The sequence below is a fragment of the Poromitra crassiceps genome (genome assembly GCF_964638095.1).
Source record: "Poromitra crassiceps genome assembly, chromosome: 10".
In the NCBI taxonomy this organism is placed as follows: domain Eukaryota; kingdom Metazoa; phylum Chordata; class Actinopteri; order Beryciformes; family Melamphaidae; genus Poromitra; species Poromitra crassiceps.
Genome location: NC_139631.1, coordinates 49,800,418 through 49,826,801, shown reverse-complemented (window position 1 = coordinate 49,826,801; position 26,384 = coordinate 49,800,418). Strand labels below are relative to the sequence as shown.

The 26,384-nt window shown below is 42.0% G+C and overlaps 1 protein-coding gene across 1 annotated transcript in view; it reads left to right on the top strand.

Annotated features, from left to right (window-relative positions):
* Positions 1 to 19,100: 19,100 nt before the first annotated feature.
* Positions 19,101 to 26,384, top strand: part of phf19 (PHD finger protein 19) — a gene marked incomplete at its 5' end in the record, with an annotated part of 76,130 nt that continues 68,846 nt past the window's right edge. Inside the window, one exon of the mRNA XM_083644525.1 lies at positions 19,101 to 19,268. Coding sequence (XP_083500651.1) covers positions 19,101 to 19,268 — 168 coding nt within the window. The remainder of the gene's footprint in view (positions 19,269 to 26,384) is intronic.

Genomic DNA, 26,384 nt, shown 5'->3' with positions numbered 1-26,384 from the left:
TCTGTAGCTGTCAGTGGTTTTGGCAGAGTGCTGTTTTATTATTATCCCAGTATTTGTTACTACCTGTACCTGATACTATTACTACACTGAGGAGTAGTTGTACTGATAGTCGTTGTAGTAGCAGTAGTAGGCTAGAGCAGTGGTTCTCAAATGAGGGTCCGGGGACCCCCAGGGGTCCTTGAGGGGGTTCCAGGGGGTCCCCAGCCAAAAGGGATGTAATTTATTTGAGCTATAATTCCATTCATAAGTAACACAATGACTATTTTGGTCATGGGTTATTTATACACTTTCTGTAATAAAACATCTAAAAGCATAAATCTTATCATATGTGGGACCGTGGGACAAAATCCTATCAAATGGGGGTCCGTGGTCTAATCTTGCTCAGTTTAGGGGTCCTTCATGTGAAAAAATTTGAGAAACACTGGTCTAGACACTAATATGAACCTAGATTTTATTGTATTGATTATTTTCTGGACTAATGGAAGATTTGTTTGGTCTGTATTTATTTAACTTTTATTTAAACAGGGAGGGCCATTTAAAGCAAGCTCTCTGTAAGGACACCCTTACAGTACATGAAAAACAGTTACAAGTGTAAAGTAAATATAAAGCAGATACAATCATAGCACACGACAAACAGGCCAAGAACATCGAAACAAGAGACATCAAATTCAAAGAAAATTCCTGCAGTTCAGATTACAGGCCCAGTTCTACTGGGGTGCAAGAGCATGCATTGCATCCCCAGTTTAATAATCTGCACCCTCAGCAGGGCTCAACACTAACACTTAAAAGTGGTTGCCAGGCTGGCAATCAGCTTATGGTTTCCAAAACTGAAATTATGGTTGCCATTAGGGATGGACATATTGAATGAACTAGGCATCTTGCGTGCTACTGATGACATCATCAGTGATGTCAAGTATGGGAGCTCGGGCTCTTGTTTGTTTCTGTTTCTCTGTCCCACTGTGTTTGTTCCACTGTGATTGTTCCACTGTGATGTCATAAATCCCACGGTGACATCATCCGTGATGTCATAAATCCCACTGACATCATCAGTGATGTCATAAATCCCAGTGATGTCATAAATCCCACGTGACATCAGTGATGTCATAAATCCCAGTGATGTGTGACATCATCAGTAGGGGTGGGAATCACCAGATGCCCACGATACGATACTAAAACGATACTTGGCACACCTGGCAATATTGGCACCATGGCGCAGCGTTGTTTTGTGTCGGTAAGATGTTCTTCGTGATAAATTACACCCTTTGATATTTATGACTCACGCTTTTGTTTTCCACATGTTGCATCACTGCATACAAATTAAAATAACAGCAACAATTTAGCGAGGCAGGATGGTCGTAATTTAGCCTACTGATGAAGAGCTCACAGATAAACATTAACAGTAGCCTATTATGAACTTAAACGTGTTATTGTAAGTCGCTTTGGATAAAAGCATCTGAAATGAGTAATTTAATGTAATGTAAACGAACGTTACTCAATAACGTCCTCATTTGGTTAGTTTTGATGAAATATGAAAGCACTAATTTGCTGTCGGTTCGGCAACATGTCCAGACTGTTTTCATTCCACTTAATTAAACAACAGTAAATAAATACCGTTTTCACTGATTGATCGCAGATAGTGTACACGTCATTTTCTGCGACAATATTTTGGCTAGTGTGAGGTTTAAGGACTACTAGTTCAGATGTTTACCAATACATTGAATGTAGATTAACTCATTGAGTGCCAGCCACTTTTGGAGAACGCACGCTCCCAGTGACAGAGTTTCAGAGCGTTTTCAGTGATTTCTCGAGGCCCACAGAATATTGTGTGATATTACTATGTAAACACCGAACACGCACAAAGAACGAGGAGACTCTCTTCTATCATCTGCAAAAAAAAGTTTATTGATCCCATTTTCCGTTCTTTAGTTATGAGCCGGAGAAGATAGCTTGATTTAACCAAAAACAGCAATTTTTTTCTAGAAGCTGAGATAATGAGCCTTTTGTGAAATTAAACATTTCAAGCACATCATTGACTCTGAAGCTAATATTTTCTGATATAATGACACCTCAAAAATAATTTCCTTCAATAAAAGAGTGAAAACAAAGGAATTTTGTTTGGCCAAATAATATGTTTTAGCTGCAACCAGCAGCGCTGGCCCCTGCGTGCGCAGACCCTACACCTTCTTGCTGGTCTTGATTTACTGCTGGTGGGCATCAGATAGCCTATTCTAGCTTGTTTGCTCTCTATGCATCGAGCCTGCTGCTGCCTGGGTCTGTGTGTACTGTCAATGGTTGTATGCTGTAGTGCCCTGCGTGCCCCACCCCCCTCCTCCTCCTCCTCCGTGGTGGGAGGAGTGTCTCTGCTGCGGTTTGCAATGAGTTTGATCTGCACTGAAAAGTCCGCTGCATCCCCCCGCTTTTTTACAGCGTGTCCCCGGCTCCCAGCTGAGAATAATGTAACTTTTCAGAAAGACGCTGGTGTCGCCGTGTCGGCAACTAAATCATATGGATGGGCTATCGCAGCGGACACGGATGGGGCTCAATTGTGGCAGCAGATGACTGCTGTTCACAGGCACAGCTAACATTATGCTTGAAGCATATCGATGCGATTTCCGTTTCCTCATGACTTCTTCTCTCTTTTCTCCTGGCCTTTGTCTAATCTGGAGAGCACTGTCGCCACCTAAGGGTTCTGTAAAATAGGTTAGACACATTCAATAGCTCCCATATTGTAAGAGGCGATGTAAGAGGCTTAGATCGACATCCCCCCGTCAAAAAACGCAATTGACGAACATGTTCGTCCTTGGCACTCTACGTTACTAAACGAAATGACGAACATGTTCGTCCATGGCACTCAATGAGTTAATAGTTGCAGTTGGTTGTGGCAGTTCACTGCAACATAGTAGGCCTACACTGTATATTTATTTTAGTTTAAATTTTATTTCTAAATCTTTGCAACATCCAAAGTAAAAAAAAAAGCCAGTGTCAATGTTCAATAAATTCATGATGTTCTCAATGTTAATGAGTAATCGTGTTAAATAATCGTGATCTCAATATCAATCAAAATAATCGTGATTATGGTTTTTGCCATAATCGAGCAGCCCTATGCCCGGTGGCCTGGCATGGCATGGCCTGCAAAAAAAAAATAAAAAAAAATCGATACTTGGCGTCCAAATATCGATACAATATCGCCAGGCAAAATATCGCGATACTATGGTGTATAGAGCTGGGTATTGGTTCAAATTTCAAGAATCGATTCGATTCCGATTCACAAGGTTGCGAATCGATTAATTTCGATTCGATTCGATTCCGATTCGATCAATTTCAATATTGATTTGGTTAGTGATACCAAAACGTTTTCTGAGCTGTACCCTGAATTACATGACTGTCCAGTTATGTAACACAGGGGTTCCCAACCAGCCAAGTAGACCTGTTGTCAATTTTAATGGTTTTAGTTACACGTATATTTACTCACCAGGTGGTGACAAAGGGTAAATAACAGCCTTTTCATCTGTCAATAAAGACACTTTCACAATTATGCACAGTGATTTGATTTCAGCCTATATAATTTCTAAAAGTAGATATAATGATCAAACATTTCCATTCATGTAGCCTACAGTATTTATGTTTTTGTTTCAACTACAAACATAAATAAACGTCAACTTGAAACTATGTTTCAACTACCACACACAGCATAATATTTTAGCCTGTTTATTACGGTACATTTTTTTTTTTTTTTTTTTTTTTTTTAATTAAAAAAATCGATCTCTGGACATATGAATCGATAATCGAGGATTAAAATAAAAATCGATAAAAAATCGGAGAATCGATTTTTTTAACCCAGCCCTAATGGTGTATCGATTCCCACCCCCACCCCTAATCATCAGTGATGTCATACATCCCACTGTGACATCATCAGTGATCAGTGATGTCACAAAAAAGAAGTGGGAGTCTGCCTTCAGACCCCCGTCTTCAGCCATGGACAGCTGAATGTAGCCAGTAGGGTTGCACGGTATACCGGTATTAGTATGGTACCGCGGTTCCCTGCCGTTAAAAAGGATACTATACCACGTTAATTTAGTACCGATACTTAAAAAAATGTCATGGGTTGCGTCAGTGTGCGACCGTGGTGTTTGTTAGCGGAGGAGAGAGACACAGCGGCATTACAGTTGAGAGCCTGTCTCCCACCTCACGTGAAGGCAACACAGCCTTGCCTTGAACCAATGGTGACTCGTGAAAAGTGAAAAAAAGCTCGTCTCTGACTCTGTCTGCTTCATGTGGGGGCGTGTCGACTTTCCTCTCTTCCCTCTCTGCTCGCTCTCTGGCCACAGTCGTTCAGTCCTCACTACAGCACCCCGACACACAGGACAGACGCAGCGAAAATGGCAGCGGCTTCTTCTAGTCTTGCAAGCCGACCAACGCTTGTAGAAAAAGCAGATGCACGAAGCGAAATATGGAAATATTTTGCTTACGTTGCCGACAGCGAAGGCAAGCCCGTGGACACATCCAAACCAGTGTGTAAAAGGTGCTTCAACGTGACGCAAGCGAAAGGATCAAACACATCGAACCTGGCTAAACATCTTGCCGACAGGCACCCCGACCTGTTCAAAGAGTTTAAAGACCGACAGGTTAGCGAACGTGAACGATAAACATACATGCCCTCAAATAAGTCCAACGAGTATTGTGTGACAAGCGAACTTGTTTCACTGAAAAAGTTCGCTTGTCACAATAGCCTACTCGTTTACAGTGAAACACGAGGCAATGTGCTGGAGCACAGATCTCTGCCAAGGAGAAAGTCATGACATGTAACGTTTAGGGGAGGGGACATCAGATGACTGCATACCATGTACAATATTTAATAACACTATGGTCCTCAATGCCAGTGTTATTAAAGCTTTTACATGGTAAGCAGTCATCTGATCTCACCTATCCTAATATTTACAATAATCCCAATTATTAATGATATACGAATTCATTGTAAAAAACACCTAGCCTACACGTATGGGGGGGGGGGGGGGGGCTGGGAATACACCACATAATAAGCCTACATTTATGTGTGAAAATAATATATATTACTAGATTAACCATAAATCAGGCACTTCATGTTAATGAAGCTTAGGAGCTGCAAGTACAGAGTACTTTTTTTGGATAAAACAAATAGCTATAATAGTGTAGCAGCTGTGTGAAAATATATTTTATTTATATTATTTATAAGTTTAAACGGTTGACATTCCTTTAAAATATGTTTACAGGAGAGATTATGTTAATTTTACACTAGATAATAAAAGTTCTAGCATGTTCAGCGCCACACGTGGTGGCAGTACTACCAGCATGTAGTAAAATGACTACATGGCTGTGCATTACCTTGTTAAATCAATAAAATAAGTTTTAAGTTCCATGTTTTGTCCCCTCTATTTATTCCAATACTTTTCCTGATGTTTTAGTTTTTTGCCGTGGTATCGTTTCAGTATCGGTATCGAGATACTTAGGCAGGTATCGGTATCGAACTCATAATTTTGGTATCGTGACATCCCTAGTAGCCAGCTCCATGACATGTGATCCAGCATCCCTGAAGTATGCCATCAAGGAGCAGCCAGGGCGAGGCCACGCAGCAGCCGAGCTGTGTATGCGAGCTGCAGGGCCAGCTGGGCGAGCTGCAGGGAATCGAGCGCGAGATCCCTAGTTTGTATAGTCTTAATTCACAAGGATGCCTCAGAGGGCTTCACATTATGTCTAGCTAAATATAGCTGACACAACAATAACAATTACAGTAATAATTATAGCTGCTGCGCAGCAATGGGTCGTGGCCGGGCAAGTCTCAAGGCTTTGAGCTAGAGGTCTTCGGGTATGCCCGACCCCCCGAATACCCGAGGTTCCGACCCGGACCCGGCCGGGTCTGGGTCCATTCAAAAGAAGTGCCAAACCGCTTGACCAAACCCTTAGAAAAGTCATAGCACACCTGTCCTCAATAAGCCGCATGTTTTGAGTTCGGGCATGTCTATGTGGCGCAGAAATTGTGGGAGTTATTACGCGCCAAAAAAGTGGCTGCTGCGCAGCAATGGGTCGTGGCTGGTCAAGTCTCAAGGCTTTGAACTATTATGACATCACAATTGCTCGAGTGACATCAGTGATGGCATCACAATTGCTTGACTGACTGATGACATCACAAATACAACCTAATTGCCATAGGTAATTAAGGTAATTAGGCTATACACGGAGCCAGAATTCAACGTTTTGATGCACTGTGGGCTCAATTTTTGACCGATCGAAAATCTGTTTTGATACTTTTGTGTAGGACAGTCTTAACGATGCAGATGCTGAAGTTTGGTGTCGTTTGAAGAAAAAATGTGGGAGGAGTAGGGTTTAATTCGTTTTTGCAGTTTTTGCAGTTTTGCGGTCTTTAGACTTCATAATTGGCCATAGGTTGCATTGTACAAAAGTTTCCCCTCATTTAGGCACACATTTTGGTGAAAGTTGCAAAGCCGTAGCACGTATGCCTGATTTTTTATGCATTTTTTAAGTTTTAAACTTTAGACGGTCGCTGTAGTGCCACCGTTAGGACTATTGGCCCCAAATTTGTGTCAAAGACGTTTGGCATGGGACTGGACCTTTGTGCAAAGTTTGGTTAGTTTTCATCCATGGGAAGTCGAACTTCCCAGGAGGAAGAAAAATAATAATAAAGGCAAATACAAGAAGTGGCCTGGCCGCTTCGCTGGCCCGGCCACTAATAATAACATCTCGTGTACGGGATTTCATGGGGGGCGGGGTTTCATGGGGGTAACATTCAAACGCAAAATATATATATATATATTTTTTATAAACATAGGCTATAATATTATAGGCTATGTGTGGTAGTTAAACAGTTTCAAGTTGACGTTTATTTATGTTTGTAGTTGAAACAAAATCATAAATACTGTAGGCTACATGCATTGTGCATGCACCATGAGCCAGATGTACAGACCTCAAATCTGTTTGCACTATAATGTTTGTGAACAGGAAATGTTCATGAGCTGTATTTAATTTAATTTAATTTAATTTAATTTAATTTAATTTAATTTAATTTAATTTAATTTAATTTAATTTACAAAGCATTTATACTTTATGAAACACTGTTTACAACATGCTGCTGTTCAATGATTCAGTTGTATAGTGGAAATCTAAAGCCGTTTTCCCACATGCGTACCGGAAAATTACCTGTAAGTCAATATCGGACATTTCCTTCACACCTCTCCTCTGGCATGTGGGAATCTATCAGCGAAATTGCCTGTATGGGGGGGGGAGGGGGGGGCGGCACTGCAGAGCGGGTGGGGAGTGACGTGTCGGCAAAACTCCGAATGGTGAAATAAGTTTGCTTGTTTATCCGTTCACCTGCGTAGCGTTGAAGCACTTTTTACAGACTGGCTTCATTTGATGTGTCCGGGCTTGCCTTGGCTGTCGGCAACGTTGCTTAGTCCCTGTCGGACTGTGACTGAAGGAGGAGGACGGACTGTGGCCAGAGAGCGAGCAGAGAGGAGAGGGGAAAATCAGCACAGCACACACATGAAGCTGACATAGGCTACTGCTCTTATTATCACAAGATCATTTCGCCAGTTTGCTTTAATGTGCGCTAATGATTAGATTATGCCCGCTGGAACATTAAGCAACGTGTGTACACCTCGCCCATGAGAGTGTCGCGCAGAATATGAAGATAGACTAAACCGGGGACAGATCATGACTGATGATTATGTACCTCTGCGCTGCTGCGTGAGACTAGAGCCGTCTGGAAGCGAGAGAGACCAGGAGGGAATTTATTTTGGGAAGATGCTCTGAACAATTTTGACGACGTGGAATGGAAGCGTCATTTTCGCATGTCCCGGTATTACGTGCTGAGTCTGGTCCGACCCGCACGCAAGATCACCCGGTGGCGAAAACCACTGGAAGCGCGTTTGCGACTGGCAATAGTCCTTTGGTGGTACGCAACATCAGGGGAATATCGAACAATCAGCTGTGTATTTGGTGTTGGACTGTCTACTGTGTGCATTGCAACCTGGTCCACGAAGTCACAGCCCACTGATAGCGGAAAATGCCTTCGGAAATCAGCAAGCTGACATACTGCTCTTATTAGGCTATCACAAGATAATTTCGCCAGTTTGCTTTAATGTGCGCGAATGATTAGATTATGCCCGCTGGAACATTAAGCAACGTGTGTAGGCTACTCCTCGCCCATGATTGAAGGACCGCTGTCGCGGAAAATGACCTGAACCGTTTCCACTTGCGTCCCCTTAAGACCATACCGCTCTTGTGACTGGCACGAAACTGGTGAAATGTCGGGGACGACGGGGTCGCGCTTATACCGGCACGGCGCCTTTCTCACATGCAGGCATTAGACCACGTACCGGTCATTTTGCGGTACAAAGCGCATGTGGGAAAAGGGCTTAAATTTGTTTGGCTTCTCACAGAAGACTGTAAAGAAAGAGACAGAAGACTGTAAAGAAAGATAAGAGGTTGAATGACTATGTTGGTCATGTTTAAATAAAAAAGAATTACATGATGTAACTGCTTGCTTTATGGTCAATTATTAATGTAAATATTAATATTTCTTAATAATGCACCAGGTTAGAGGGTTCCTTGTACAATTTACAGCATTAGTTCTTTGAGAATCTCTTCCATTATCAAAACAAAACTGGTATTGTAACTAAAATATCGATATCGAATCGTATCGTATCGTATCGGAAATCGTATCGACTTGGGACCTTGTGTATCGGAATCGTATCGTATCGGGAAGTCAGTGGCGATACCCAGCCCTAATGGCTACAACATTTTTTAAACATGATTGTTAGGGCTGGCACGGATCAGAAAACCCACGGATCGGATCGCGTGACGGATTTTGAGCCACGGATCACGGATTTTTCGGATCAGCAAAAAAATATATATATCAGATTTTTTCTCTCAAAATTAGATTTTCGATTAGATTTTTTTAATACTATTATAATTCTCTAACCATTTGTTGCCCTGCACAGCTCAAAAAATATTTTTTTCTCATAAGTGACACAATGTATGCTTTTACTCTGAAGGCAGAACGACCCAACTTCCTGTTTTAGGTGGCACTGCTATGCCTAACTTCGTGGCTGTTGCTTGCACCAGTCACATGACACGGGTACAGACCTACAGACCAGACCAGGTCAGTCTGGAAATATAACGTTGATGCTACGTTAAGCTACTCAGTGGCCCCACGTGTTGTTTTGTTGTTATGTGTCCTAAGGCAACATTTCACCGTCCGGTGATAATGTGTTTGTGAAACGTGTGCGCGCGTGTGTGTGTGTGTGTGTGTTGTGGCTCTCGTTATCTTGTGCAGCGCGCAACACGCTGATCGCATTCCTGTGCTTTTTCAGAGGTGTTGAAATAAGTTTGTGTGACTCTGTCTTTAGTAGCCACTAGCCACAGCCTTCAGACATACTTTACAGCAGCGACAAGGGATGAGGAAGCTCAATTGTGCTTGCCATGATTATGCCTGTCTGTGTCTGGCTGCGCTGGGCGTTCTCATACACTAACGTTAAACGTTAAATGAAACGAAGGGGGGGGGGGGTCCGCGGACTATTGATGTTCCGAACCGCGTTCCGAACCGTGGGGGCTGATCCGTACGGGTCACGGATTATCCGTGATCCGTGCCAGCCCTAATGATTGTACACGGTTATCATCTGTAGCTTACACAGGCAGCAGATTGTTGTGTATGCGCTGACGATATCCATTTGTCAGCTCTGTCCACTTTGCGTACAGGAATACGCTTAGTGGACACACGCACAGTTTATTTTTGATGAGAAATGAATGATTGCGAGTCCAGAACACAGTAAAATCACTGTCAAAACTTTATTTAAAAGGACACCCAAAAAAAGACGTGTAAACGGTTTTAGATTTTTCGAAACGGATATGATTTAATATCTGTGTACCAGGGTAGGAAATAGCGGGGGCTTGGGCCCTAAAAAATCTAGAATTGCTCTTGGAATTGGGGTGACGAGGGCTTTTAAATGCCACCATAAATTAAAGAGTTTAATACTTTCTGTATTTTAACATTATTCTGTATTTGCAAAGCGTAACTCAAAAATGGCCAGCTAGGCATCCGTACAACCCCTGGCCCTACTCCTACTTGCGCTATTTACCTCAGTGACAGGCAGCACAAGCTAGCTGGCCAGCTAGCTCACTCATGTTTTGCATTTTTATCCAAAATGCCCCCGAAATATATTTCACAGGGGCAAAAATAGCCCTAATTTAAGAAAGTAAATTTACTACCCTGCCATGACACCCCTAATCCATGCACTGAAACGATAATACACTTTGAGCTGCGACCTGGAAACGAGGAATACAGGGCATGTGTAATGAATACAGGGCATGTGTAATGAATACAGGGCATGTGTAATGCGTGTATTTACGTCCTGTAAATAGCTTATTTTCTGACACGCAGTGGCTCATATCCTTATATCAAAGAGACAACGAGAAAATGAACAATCTATTGACCTTGCAACAGTGTGTCCTGGCTTTGCTTTCTACAGCGTGTCCTGGCTCTGCTTTCTACAGCGTGTCCTGGCTCTGCTTTCTACAGCGTGTCCTGGCTCTGCTTTCTACAGCGTGTCCTGGCTCTGCTTTCTACAGCGTGTCCTGGCTCTGCTTTCTACAGCGTGTCCTGGCTCTGCTTTCTACAGCGTGTCCTGGCTCTGCTTTCTACAGCGTGTCCTGGCTCTGCTTTCTACAGCGTGTCCTGGCTCTGCTTTCTACAGCGTGTCCTGGCTCTGCTTTCCATGCTCCTCTTCCCCCCGCTCCTCAGGTTGTAATCCATTATGACCTTATTCCAGCTCAAATAAATACGGGCGGACATCGAATTCAAATGCATCGTCTATATTAGGGGTGCACAGATCGATCGGTACACAATCTGTATCGGCCGATTTTGACCCAAATATGCGATCGGCTGATTGCCGATATTTCTTTATATATATATATATATATATTAGGGATGTCAACGGTTAACCGTTAATCGATTAACCGTCGCTAACGTCGTTGTTCGGTTATTGCTGTCGGTCTATCAGTTAATATTATTTTTTTTTCTTTTTCTTTTTTTTTCCATGCAACTATTTTGTTCAAATTTTGTTCAATTGTTGGCAGCAAATCGAAATAGGCTATATTTTGTTTAAGTTTTTATGCTGCAAAAGACTGTAGGCCTAATGTGAAAAAATCAAAAGAAATAACAGATTGTTGTTGTTGTAATGTTTACATAAACAGGAAATAAAGCTCTCAAAAATATATTTCCTTGTCATCCATGTAAGAGCCAGAATGATTTTGGAATGATTACCTGATCAAAATGTGGCAATAAACTTATAAATTTCAGCAAAGTCAACAAAAAATAAAGGCATAATTCTAACACAAAAAGCATTAACATTTCAGCATCTAAATAGACACGCCTTGTTTGGGCATGAGCTCATTGAGTAAATAGAAAAAATAAATAAAAATAAATAAATAAAATAATAATAATAATAATAATAATATTAAAAAATTATGAATTAACCGATAGGTTAATCGATTATTAGCGTCGGTTAATCGAAAGTGAAATTAACCGAAAATTGACATCCCTAATATATATATACCGTATATAATAATAAAAAAAATCGATCTCTGGACATATGAATCGATATCAAAGGATTCAAATAAAAATCGATTAAAAATCGGAGAATCAATTTTTTTAACCCAGCCCTATCACTAATCAGGCTTTCCAACGATATAAAATACTAGGGGTGGGGGAAAAAATCGATTCACCTAAGTATCGCGATTTTTAATGTCACGATTTTTGGATCGATCTTTTATTCCAGAATCGATAATCGCAAGCAAAAAAAAAAAAAAAAATTTTTTTTTTTTTTTTTTTTTTTTTTTTTGGTGCTTGCAGTCAGGCCACTCACTGAACAGCAGGCCAGGCGCCGCCTACTGGTTTACTAGTGGTTTTATTACTTTATTAGTTAGTCTGAAGTAATAATTACACTTCAGGGTTAAAGTGGGTGCATCTCATTGTAAAATTGGACTTCAAACGGCCCAAATCTGGCTTCAAACGGCCCAAATTGGGCTTCAAACGGCCCAAATTTCACGCGTGTCGGCCCATATTGGCCTGGCCTGCTTGGTATCTAATGCCCGGCCTGAATTATGATCCCAGTCTGCCCCTGTTTTTAACTATATCGCCCAGCCCTACTCATGATATATAATATACAGTCTCTAGTGTATGATTCAACTTTTCCCATGTTCTAATCTAGTGTAAAAAAGCAAACAAACTGAAAAAATAAAAGAAAAAAAGAAACAAAAATCGCAATAAATCGTAATATCGAATCGCAATAATCGTAGAATCGCAATACTTAAGAATCGCAATATAAATCGAATCGGCACCCAAGAATCGTGATAGTATCGAATCGGGAGATAAGTGAATCGCCACAGCCCTATAAAATACATTATAAAACGGCTCTCTCAAATCAAGCAATCTGATTGGTTCACAGCCATTGTATAAATCCAGTAACCCACTCCAATAACCCATGGCCATGGGTTATTGGTTGCCATGGCAACTCTCTTACTAAAAGCCTTTGGTTACCTCAAAAAAAACAAATGGCGGAGACAGCTGTCAGATCCTTGTGAATCGATCTTCGCTTATAACTTTACTAATACTTCGCAGAAAATTATGTTTTGTACAAGAATAGATGCGGGCTAATGTCTTCTTTGCAAAAAAAAGGCTGTTAACCCCGCATTTAACCCCGTAACGTTAGTTGGTGTCGGGCTTTGCAGAAAGCACTCAGCTTCTCAGCAAGCGCTGAGAATGCAGCGCTGCGCTCGAGCTGCCTGTCGGCTTTCCAGAAAGCTCTCAGCTTCTCAGCAAGCGCCAGGATTGGCCAATGTCAACTTCAGTCTCCAGAACGATCCAATCAAATCACCCGCACGTTCTTGCGGTCCCGCCTTACAGTAGTGTTTCAACTGACTCTATCAGAATACCATGCCAGTCGGACTTATAGTATTATTATTATTATTATATTATTATACTTGGAAACCGTTTTATAAAAGCAATATAGCACTCGAGCTGCGTGGTGTTGTGGAATATATCCCGCTGATAAGCTGTTATCCCACGACGCCACAGGCCGAGTGGGATAACAGCTTATCAGCGGGATATATTCGCCACAACACACTTGCTCTCATGCTATATTGCTTAAATACCAATTGGTATTATTAAAGGGGATAAATAATCGACCGAAATAACGTTTCCAAACTTTTTTTGAGGAGTTTATATATCGTGATCGGTAATCGGTGAGCGGTCGATGATCGGTTGGGCAGATATTTCCCATAGGCGATCGGCAATCGGTGATCGGTGGCAAAAAACGTGAGTCTATATTATCGAAATCAGATAAATATCAGCGGTGTTTACCATGCTGCTAGCCTACAGATCGACTGCTCTGAGCGCTCAAGTCGCCCTGCAAGTACCCGGATGTGATTTCAACTCGCCCTGTTGTGAGACACATCCGGGGAGTTGCAGGGTGACGACCAAAAAAAACAACAACATAGAAAAAATATTTTCTTAAAACCAGCATTTTTTTAAACGTTTTGGTCCCAGTGAAATGTTATGCAATCTCTCCTGTTTCTAAATATATTATCTGTACCGTTTGGTTTGAACCAGTACAACAATTTTTATAAGCCAGTGTTTCCCACAGGATTTTGAGAATTTGAGTAGAGTTGCGCGATCTTGACCACAGTCAGATCGTCCAATTGCCACCCTTTGACATCGCCAATGCACAATGTCATCGCCCTCCCAACTAGGGATGCACCGATCGATCGGCACGTGACCGGAAATGGCCGATTTTCACGTGATCGGCCTCGATCGGTGATCTGCGCCGGTCACTCTAAATAGCCGATTCTGTGAGCCGATTTTCACATGACGTGCGCGCACCCCAAAGCACCGAGACAGGCACCCAGCCACCACACCACACACGCCAGCATACCTTCCTCTTTGTGGATTTTTTTCACCGTCAGTGAAGTAGACAAATCTCGCAGTTTGTCACACATGCAAGTGTGACAAATAAGCCGTGGAGACAGAGATGCGGCCGAGTCCCGCTTGGCTGGAGTCAAGTCTGAGCGGCTCGCTTCACCTCACTGGCCCCCCTCTCTCTGCTCTCTCTACCCGGGAAGCAGTGCTGCTGCACCCGGCCACAGTGCACAGCCGACTTGGCGAGGTGAACGCGAGCATTGTGTCCACCATTCCCCGACCTGCCTTTTCCATTCCACATCAGCGCTGGTGCCTCAGCCTGTCAGTCATGTTGTAATGTAGATACAGGAGAGACTATTTGTTTCGTATTGCAAATAGAACGACGGACATAATAATAAAAATGCATCGGACTCACAAGTGTGCAAGGATTTCTGTGCGTGACGATATTTTTTCGGATGGCAGATAAAAATACGCATACCAAACTTCGGACTGTGTGTAAACTCCGCCTGATATTCAGACTGAAGATCGTTACTGTAACTCATGAACTCATTTCCCCTCTACTCAAGAGGACTGGTCTGGAGCCAGGCTATAAACTCCTTGTCCATGGATCATTTTGATGTTCTGTTGCACCTGTTTTCTTTTGGAAAAGTAAATGCATGATAGCTGTGGGATATAGGCTATTGGATTTAATTTAATTTTTGTATTCATTGTATTTGCACAAAAAAGCTCTGTCCAGTAGCCTAACCTGGAACACTTTTATTTTGAGATGTGTTTGAGTGAGATGGTCCTACTTCATGCAAATGATAAGAATTGTTAATTTGTTTATTTGGATCCCCATTAGATGTAAGAATTGTTCTATGAATCTTAATTTTCAAACAAAGTTACAAAAACGTTTGTGTAAGCTGTCAATTGTTGTTTTTAGAAAAAAAAATCGGAATCGTCAAAAATCGGTATCGGCAAGTCAGACTATTCAAAAATCGGAAATCGGAATCGGCCAAGAAAATGGCAATCGGTGCATCCCTACTCCCAACCCAACCCCCCCCAACCCCTCCGCATCTCCGTGGATCAATCTCCACAAACAAATCTCAAAGCAGTTTAAATATAGCAAGTAGCATGTAAAATATAACTCTACACTATAGCAAGATCTTCTAAAAACATCGGCTACTAAACTATACTTCCCTGCATCTCATTAGATTAGATCATCCCCACAACAGCCTGTTCTCCCTGTTACCCTCAGGGAGAAGATACAGGGTTCCAAAAGCACGCACAAATCGCTTGAGGAACAGTTTCTTCCCGCAGGCCACGATACTCCTTAACATACACAAATAGTGTAGTAGCCGTTAGGGATGGGCATTTCTAGCAAAAACACTATTCGAAATTCCCTGGCCAAATTCGAATTTAATTCGAAATTCGAAAATAAAAATAAAAATGTAAAAAAAATTAAAAATGTAATTTTTTTTTTTTTTTTTTGTGAGTGAAATGTTGCATTGTCTCCCCTGATTCTAAGTCTACGGCTTTATTAATTAATATAAAAAGCTTCTGTTGTGGATTTTTAGCTCAAACAAGCATTGCACCACTGAAGTAAAGAACATGTTACATGACATTGACATTTTCGAAAATAAAAAACAGTTTTGACAATCATGAGTGGTTCATTAAATATTTAGTAGGCTCAGGTCTGAGTGCCAAAGGGGTGCCAAAGTCACCCCCTCTCCCTCTTCATGGGATTTCATCCGCCATTCATTTTTCCATAAACCTTGCTTAAAATGCTTATAAAAATTGTTTTACTTGCTCAAACCAAGCGATTTGACTATACTTAGAATCAGGGGAGACATTGCAACATTTCACTAAAAAAAAAAAAAAAATCGAATTTCGAATTTCAATAATAAAAGTCGACCTTGATAATAACAACGATTATTCGAAAATTCGAAATTCGATGCCCATCCCTAGTAGCCGTACTGTACCGTACTGTAGCTGTCTAATGTTTAATTGTATGTTTAATAAAGAATATGCTATTTGCACCTGTATGTCAAATACGCCGAATTTAAAACGCCGAGTTTAATTGTATATTTAATAAGGAATATGCTATTTGCACCTGTATGTCAAATACGCCGAATTTAAAATGTTTAAGCACGTCTAAAGTATGCACATGACATGTGCACCTATGTGCAGTGAATATGCCACTGTCTCTGACTTGTCTTATCACCATACTGCCTTATTGCTTGTTGTGTCTCTTGTTGTTTTTGCACTCATATGCCCTGTTATATTTGTACTATGTTGTAAACGGAGTCCACAGCACAAGAATTTCACACGTGATACTTGTACCATGGAGTGACAATAAAAATCTTGAATCTTGAAAATCTTGAATCTTGAATCTTGAATCGGTAAAAAGTTTTGACAGACTGGATTGTTTTTTCATGCACAGCAATGCATGACAGGTAGGAAGATTAATTACAGCTTCTGACTGTCAGCGGCACAAAACTACGGTATAACAAGGTTTTATTCATCGTCATTGTGCCGCCTGCCTACGTTTACATATAACGTTACTCTTATGGAGCCTGACTACGTTTACATATAACGTTACCCTTATGGAGCTGAGCCTGCCTACGTTTACATATAACGTTACTCTTATGGAGCTGAGCCTGCCTACGTTTACATATAACGTTACTCTTATGGAGCTGAGCACAGAGCCTGCCTACGTTTACATATAACGTTACTGTTATGGAGCTGACAGCTGAGCACAGAGTAGCCTAGTTTTGCAGGCTTGTGGAGAATGAGAAAAAAACCCGAGATGAGACAGATCAAAGGACAACCGACAATGACAACAGATTTCATTGCAGACATCAGAAGCATGTTTAAATAAACAGTAGTAGTAACATGTATTCACTAATAGTCTGAAGAACACTCAGTCACATCGCTGTTTCACATGTCAGGCAGCAGCCACACGCGGGGGCCGGGGGGCGATCGAGATCGCCTTGGGAAAATCAATCGTCATTCCAGCCATTGAGTCGGGCCTACATTTTTTTTGTTTGGTTCCGGTTTCCGACCGACTCTGTCAATTTACGTGCGACCCAAATTTATTTTATGAGCTTGTTGATTTGACGGTGGCGCTAAGGGGCGGGGTTTGCCACTGCACGAAGGTGCTTTTCACTACGGATACTTTAAAACGAAAATGGCAGGGAGCATGACGGACATGTGCTTTGTGTCGCTTCTCTACCCATGCAGCACTAGCGTGCCAACCAAAATTGTGAGATTGGGGTTAAAATCATTTGAAAACGTGCTTCAGGAAGTTAAACAGTGCCCTTGTATATTCGTATCAGCAGCCGGCAAAGTGGACAGAGCTGACAAATGGACGGATATCGCCAGCGATGTGGTGTCGAGTAGAAAAAAGAACACTTTTAAAATCAGCACGTTTTAATAACATTGAAGCATTCATATTGACTTAAATATTTTGTTCATATAAAAATGTGTGTAGAGCACAGTGGTAGAGTACATGTAGGCTATGTTATGAAAAAAGTATCCATCGCTGCTGTAATTAGAGATGGGCCGATACCGATACTGGTATCGGTACTTGGCGCCGATACCGTACTCAAGTACTCGTATCGGTATCGGGAGAACGTCCCGATACTCTGGCCCGAGTACTGTGTAATTTACAATTAATACAAAAACTCAGAGAGTTACAGAGAGTGACTACTAAGCATTTATTTGACTGTTTACTATTATTTAACATACTGTTGTACTCAATTCTGTTTTGGGTTTTGGCTGTGCTGGTGTGTGCTGCTTAAAGAAGGTAAAGAAACTGTAAACAAATACGGTAAACAGTATCTTAAGAATCAGCAGTGTTATTATTTTCATTGTGGTAATTGAACATTACAGTATCATTAAAAGTACAAGGCATGACAATGAAACGAAATTGGGGGAAAAAAGGGGGTAAAATAAGTGGTTACTCAACAAAAACAAAAAGTACTCGTATCGGTACTCGGTATCGGCGAGTACCCAAAATTAAGTACTCGTACTCGGTCTGAAAAAAATGGTATCGGCCCATCTCTAGCTGTAATTTTAAGGAAAATAAAAAAATATATATATTTCCTATCTATCCCTTGCTGCCACTGGAAAAAAAATAATAATAATAAAAAAAAAATTCCCTACCGACCCATCACCTCAACTGACAACCAACAGGAACCAAACTTTTTTTTTTTTAGGCCTCGGCAATATACGATCCGATCGCCAATCGGCACAGCCCTATTCCAGAGCGACATTCGTCACTATTCGGCACTGGTGGGAGGAGCAAGCAGGAGGAGGGAGGAGCAAGCGGGAGGAGCAAGCGGGAGGAGGGAGGAGCAAGCAGGAGGAGGGAGGAGCAAGCGGGAGGAGGGAGGAGCAAGCGGGAGGAGGGAGGAGCAAGCAGGAGGAGGGAGGAGCAAGCGGGCAGATTGTGATTACAGCTGAGAGGGAGCTAATCAGTGGAGGGACAGTGAGGTTTTACACATTATAACTAAGTATTAGCAAGAAGTAGCAGCTATTGCTCCACAGAAAGTCATCATTAAAATGTTGTCTCTCGTTCTCCTCCTCCTCGCTATATCATCTGCTTCCACTGCACAATAACTTGTCAATTAAACCGTAAACAACAGATGAAACAACATCGTCAGCTACCACCATGTTTACCGCTGTCTTCTTCCGGGTTTACGTAGAACAGCGGTGTGCTGCGTGTGACATTATTGTTGTTCTCCTGCATATGAGGGTCACTTCAGGTCCGTGATCTGTTCACACTGGAGTCTGATATGGGCCACTTTTAAAAAGTCTGTGTGAACACAAAAAAAATCTGACCTGATCAAAAGAATGTGATTCGAGGCGAGCACTAAGGTTTGCTGAGTGTGTGAACTTAGTCCCTCCTGAGCAGATTCATTTTAACGTTTCATTTATTTTCATGATTTATTCTTGTTCTTGTTTCTAATTTTCCCTTTCTCTCAAGTACCAGTACCTCCACGTACACCTAGAGGTACGCCTACCCCAGTTTGGGAACCACTGGATTAATCATTGCAGCTCTACTTATCTGTGTGTGTGTGTGTGTGTGTGTGTGTGTGTGTGTGTGTGTGTGTGTGTGTGTGTGCGTGCACGTGTGTTTCTCTGCAGGATGTTTGAGGACCTGGTTGAGTCCCTCTGTGGTCTGGAGCCTCAGGTGGGTGTGGCCGGCCGGAGGGGGCGTGGTCTAGAGGAGGGGGCGGAGTCCAGCCTGACCGTGGGACAGTTCGTGCTCTGTCATTGGTCAGATGGTCTCTACTACGTGGGCAAGATTCAGAGGGTCAGTACCACACACACACACACACACACACACACACACACACACACACACACACACACAAGCTGTGCGATCACTGGACAGTAGGGGTGTGGACATTTCTCAATTCTTGCAGATGCATTCTGCATTCATCCACAGACGTGGATGATTCTGAATTGATGCACAAAATGTAAAAAAATGGATGATCTAAATGTTAATTAGTAATGTGATGTTGGCGGAAAGAAAAAGGCGGAACTCAGCTGCCTCTTGTTTCCTGGTGGGGCGAGGTTGGATTGGACCAATTGGGTTCTTAACACGTTGAGTGCCATAGCCGAGATATCTCGTCTTACATAATCCAACGGTTAAGTGCCATAGACGAGCTATCTCGTCTTACATAAACATTTTTTTTTTTTGACGGTGGGACATCAATCAACCCCTTTTACATCTTCTATATCACTATTGGAGCAAGAGAATGTGTATAATCTATTTTACCGACCACTAAGTGGCGACAGTTCTCTCCAGACAGAGACAGAGAGAAAGCCACAGCCACGGGACCCGTGGACCAAAAGCAGCCGCCTCCCGCGGAAATGGCTTGGCGATTTTACAGTCAGAAACGAACGAGCCTCATTCTCATACTGTAGGCGGGGACGCTTCGCGCTGCTGCGGTGGGGGGTTCCAGAAATGGACTGGGTGAGCAGCATAAAGCCTAGAGTCGCACGGGGCTTAATCGGGGCTCTCAAACCCAAGAGACAGTGAGACCTATCCACACTCGCTGCCAGGGAGAGAGGCTGCTCAACTCGCTGCTCAAACTCCCAGCAGCAGAGCACTCCGCAGCACAGACGGAGGGAGGAGTTTGGAGACACACACACACTCTCTCTCTCTCTCTCTCTCTCTCTCTCTCTCTCTCTCTCTCTCAGAGAGAGAGAGAGAGAGAGAGAGAGAGAGAGAGAGAGAGAGAGAGAGAGCGCACAGAGTGGGAGACAAGGGCACCCATAATCACAGGCGGTTCTAAAAATCCATTTATCTCCAAACTCTCTGAAAATCTCTGAAACCATGCTGTACTCAACGGCTAATATCTACATAACTACTAACTCTGCAAACTAACTCTTTTAGACAGAGAAAGCACACATTCTATTAGTTTTTTTAGATGATTGGTGTTCACGAATTCTTAACAGAAAATAATCCTCGGCTCTTGTAAAATGAGCCAGAATCCTCAAAAAAAAACCTGGCACAACTTACCTACAGGATTGAAAAAATGGCTGGCACTCAATGTGTTAAACACGGCCGACTGGGATGCCGAAATGCAAAAAACGCACCTCCAGTCAGACGACAACAACAAGCCGGACAGTAAGCTGCCCCGGGACCAGAGCTGTAGCTGAGCTATTAAAGTCGAGCTGAAATGAAAAACGACTTTTTAACTATTTTATGTAGATCACATCCCTGTTGGCTGAAGCTCGTGAAAATCTTCCTTAATGTTTTGATTAATGATGCAAGAATTGGCTGATTCAACTACCGTATATGATTTATTACATTTTATGGAATAGTAATGTTCAAATAGCATCCGTGCAGCTCAGACTCTGGACACTTTCAAGTCCCACCTGAAGACCCACCTTTTTGAACTAGCCTTTAAATAAAGCCCTCAGCCACCTTTTTAATCTTCTTTTGCTTTTCTATGCTTGATGTATTTTAACCGTGTAGCTTAGTCAATGTCTTTTAACTTTTCTACTTATTTTATAGGGCTGTGGCGATTCACTTATCTCCCGATTCGATACTATCACGATTCTTGGGTGCCGATTCGATTTATATTGCGATTCTTAAGTATTGCGATTCTACGATTATTGCGATTCGATATTACGATTTATTGCGATTTTTGTTTATTTTTTTCTTTTCTTTTTTCAGTTTGTTTGCTTTTTTACACTAGATTAGAACATGGGAAAAGTTGAATCATACACTAGAGACTGTATATTATATATCATGAGTAGGGCTGGGCGATATAGTTAAAAACAGGGGCGGACTGGGATCATAATTCAGGCCGGGCATTAGATACCAAGCAGGCCAGGCCGATATGGGCCAACGCGCGTGAAATTTGGGCCGTTTGAAGCCAGATTTGGGCCGTTTGAAGTCCAATTTTACAATGAGATGCACCCACTTTAACCCTGAAGTGTAATTATTACTTCAGACTAACTAATAAAGTAATAAAACCACTAGTAAACCAGTAGGCGGTGCCTGGCCTGCTGTTCAGTGAGTGGCCTGACTGCAAGCACACAAAAAAAAAAAAAAAAAAAAAAAAAATTGCGATTATCGATTCTGGAATAAAAGATCGATCCAAAAAATCGTGACATTAAAAATCGCGATACTTAGGTGAATCGATTTTTTCCCCCACCCCTATTATTTTATTATATTTTTAACACTTTTATATAGCGTATATCATTTGTTTATGCCTTCTTGCACCTTATGTGAAGCACTTTGGTTGCGGCTCAGCCGCTTGTAAATGCGCTATATAAATAAAATTGACTTGACTTGACTTGACATAGAGTGCACCTATTTAAAGGTACATTCAGCAATGTTTTTGTGTTAAAATAAGTGTTAAATGGCTCTATATTCTGACAGCAATCACTGAAATAGAGTGTTTGGTCAGTGACTTGAAACCCCCAACCCCCCGCTGTCCTCTATCTCTCTCCTGTAGTCCTGCATGCAGGGCGGACGTATCTCCGCGACCGTAACTTGTAGAGACTCAGGGATGGTGGTGTTGGGTTCGGGGTGACAAAATACATATACCGGTACTTCTTTACACGCATTGTGATCTGACCTTCCGTTTCCCAGAAAATGTCAACTTTTCTCTAATTGGATAGTTTGAGGTCGCTGCCAATTTTTATCCAATCAGAGAATTGTTGACATTTTCTGGGAAACGGAAGGTCGGATCGCGATGCCTATAAAGTACTAGGCATGGGTCGGTGTGAAAATTGTGAAACCGGTTCGATATTGCTCTTCAAACCGAATCTTAACCAATAACTAAAGAAGAAGAAAAAGAAGTAGCGTTAGAAACTGAAGTTGTTTTGTTTATTAAACATCTGCGAGATATAGTGTAATGAATGAATGATACTTGACCACATGTCCGTCAGTGCGAAGTTATGGCCCTCTGAGATCAAAATTTGTTGTATGATGGCAACTTGGAAGAAATTTTAACCTGGTGGATTATATTTATTGGTCGATCATCAGAAGCATGGATTTAAGACTCCTTTTCCACAGTTTCGAAGAACAGCATATCTTTAACCAGGTGAGTGGTGATTGCTGCACGCTGTCCCGTTTATACTTCATCCAAAAAACTCAGTGTTCTGAGTCTGAGCCAGCTCCGCCCACCCCCGCTAGTGACATTTGATCTACGTTCATGTTGCTGCAATCGCCAGCAGTACACAGCTCTCAGTGACTCCCCTTTATGAGCCTTCGTTTCATTCTGTCAGGCTGGCTTGGCAGGATAAAGCTAGCAACAATTTTAGCCAGCAGCAATTTAGAGCAAGTCTGACTTCACGTTAGTAAACACAACACAGCCAGTGAGTAATAACACGTAACGTTACGTTAGCACGCTACCGTTACGTCCCTATGAATGAAGCGCGGGGATGCCGATGCGAACGTCGGATTGTGTGTGTATGTCAGTTTATAAACAAAGTAACTATAACTAATAAACATGAGATTAATCACGTTGTCATGTTGCTCATTACTAATGCAATACAAGTTGGATTTAGCTCTGTATAGGCTGCTGAGGCTGCCTTTTAATTGACCAGTTCCTGGCATAATTAACTCGGTTTAGCTGGTTGCCAATAAATCAAACCGGTTTAAAGCCCCAATCAGTAACTTTTCCAAGTTTCGCTATTGGGGAAACTGCGCCCTCTGGGTGCAATAGTATCGGTATCGATATCGCCGTTCAAAGTCAACAAAACAGCACCATAAAGCTCTATGCATGTTGTGACATCGGGTACTCACCACGTGATGAAATAATAATCCATAGTTACGTGAAACGTCATTTTCGTAGCAAATCCGCACCGAGCATGGATATATTATATTATGGGGGCACCGAGTTACTTCCTTGTTTTCCTGAACACAGCGCTTCCGCTGTACACAGCACATGCGCAGTATACCACACACGTTGCCTCCGTCCCGGAGGCACACAAATGTTTAGTGCCAGGAGAGGCCTTTGGAGGGCAGTGTGGGACCAATAGAGGCAACATTCTCCCTCTTAGAATACACTCGACCATCTTCAATGACTAAAAAGCTGTTATATTAAGGTGAAAGATTGTGGCTTTAAGCTCGTACACCGGACCTGACCGGCAAAACCGGAAATCGACCCATGCCTATAAAGGACTATGTATTTCTTCACCCTGAATCCAACGCCACCATCCGGGAGTCTCTCCGAATTACGGTTGCGGAGATACCTCCGCCCTGCCTGCATGACTACAGGAGAGAGATAGAGTACAGTGGGGGGGGGGGGGGGGGGTTCAACTCACTGACCAAACACTCTATTTCAGTGATTGCTGTCAGAATCTAGAGCCATTTAACACTTTAACACAAATTAATGAATTAATTTTAACACAAAAACATTGCTGAATGTACCTCTAACAATGTACGGTATGCCCCCAAAAAATCACAAAAATCCAATTTCTTTGGTTTTCACATAAGAGGTCAACCATGTTGTCTTCATTCATAACGATATCTACAGTGTCTACATGACAGCTGTCAATCAATCTTCATGGCTAGAAGAAAAGTAGGCAACATGGCTGCGTACATGGGCAGACTTTGTTGATGTAACATACACAATAAATAATATCATCTCACACACACACGATTTTTTATTTTATTGATTTATTTTAGCTTTTTTTCCCTTTTTTTCTTTTCTTTCAATGGGTCAATGGGTTAGGTAGGAATTGATAGATCTGAGGGTTGGTTTATGTTGTTATGTTTGTGTCTTGAAAGAAAGAAAATCCATTGGCATGAACTGGTTTAATTTGTTTGTTTAATCAACACGTTTCCCACTTTTTTCTGCTGAAAATATATATATATTGGAAATTAGCTGTGTTCTTGATGAATCCAGGTCAAAGTCCTGACATTTACTGGAAATCCGAGTAATTCATCATCTCTTCTCACATACCTATGCAGTTCCATACATTCCAAAAAGGCCAGAAGGCCAACAATGCTCGACGGATATAGGATTTTTGAGACTGATACCGAAACCTCGTCTGATATGGGATTTTGAGACTGTTTTTTTTAGTTGGAATAAATACATTTTCTTTAAGCGTACAGCTCCACTTTTCCGCAAAAGTTTTAACCACAAACGAGATCATTGGCATGTCCCTTTCTTCTCTCTCCGGCACATTCAAAAGTCTCAAATTGTTTTGGCGGTGACGATTCTCAAGTTGGTCAATATGTTCGGTAGCCTGCTGTAATTTCTTCTCAAGTGCAGTGACTCTTTTTTCCTGAGAGTCAGATTTCACTCCGTGCTCATGCATTGCACCCATAAGAGTCTCCGAGCTTATTTCGAGAGCATCAACTCTCTGAACTACAGAGTTCAACAGCGTATTAGTTGACTGGTTTAGTTCAAGCAGTTTCTCCATACTTGCGTCTAATGCATCAAATCTGGTGTCATAATTGGTTCCCATTGTGGCGTCCTCGTGTTGAGTCGCTGGTCGCCTCCTGGCAGGCATTGATTTACTTGGTTAAACAGGTTAAGGAAATGTGTTTTCGCTGGAAAATCTCACCACATTGACGTTAGGTGTTCTCCATTCAGGACGTGGAAAGATTTATTAGTAAATGGAACTTTTTCAGTGAGTTTTACTCCATTGTTTGACTCGCCTCAGGAGCTCCTCAGCCCTTCCGACCTCTCACGTCGCGCATGCTCCCTCGTTTTCTCCCACATTTTCTATGTTGATTTTGCACCGATTTGACTATGCAAAGATACTCAGAACGCTGCTTTCTTAAAGTTATAATCTGGAAGATTTCAGTTTTGTTGTCCCTGACACCTATAGCGATGAGAAGATATTGCAGGTGAGATCCAAACAGTGTGAACAATACGTGACGTGAAGTTTAATACATTCAAGTTGGCCAGTGGGGGCGGTAATGCAACGCTTGGATGCCAACCGCACGCAACTCAAAAGAAGAAGAAGTTGGTCAGCGGTGCGTTATTATGGATCCCACTGGAGATCGCTATGACACGTGGGCAGCTGGGTGCCCGTGTGTGTGTGTGTGTGTGTGTGTGTGTGTGTGTGTGTGTGTGTGTGTGTGTGTGTGTGTGTGTGTGTGTGTGTGTGTGTGTGTGTGTGTGTGTGTGTGTGTGTGTGTGTGTGTGTGTGTGTGTGTGTGTGTGTGTGTGTGGGAGATTTGAGCCGTCAAAAGGGAACAAAAGGCTCGCTCCTCCTGGCCAATCCCGGTGCTTGACTGCTGCATAGGCCGTTGCAGGGTGTGTTCTGCCCAAATCTCCAGTGGGATTCATAATAATGCAGAAACGATAACAACTTGTTCCTCCTCTGTCCACCTTCTCTGGTGGACCTATCACTGCTGGGTGATGGGAAACATGTCAAGAACTGTGCACCGCTTGTGATATCTTTTTGTTTGCTGGTTTAGGGGGCGGGGAAAGTGACACAAGTTCATAAATGATGCAATACAGAGAGATGCAAGGGCTTTCATCAATGGGTCATATAGGCTCAATCCACCATTGTGTTAACTCAGTTGGCCATATATAGTGACTTTACAGACATTTATTTACATGAAAATCTTCCGGATTATAACTTGAAATAACTTTATTAAAGAATATTTAATAGAATATTTAAATTGTCAACACATCGGCATAATGCCGCAGTTACAAATGGCAGAAATCCACCAAGTGCAACACTTGGTGGAAAATAGGGTAACACTTTATAATAATATTCATTTCATTTCATTGATCAAGTCTGTTAGTTAATGATTTTCTTCATTTACTAATGATTTGCTCATCATTTGTTCATGATTAACAAATGTGTATAGAGACAGGTTGGAATATAAAAACTTGGAATGACTTACGACTTAATCATCTACAAATGTATATTATTGTTTTGTAAATGATTGGTTCATCATTAGTTCATCATTAGCTAATAGCTTGTAAATGACTTACTA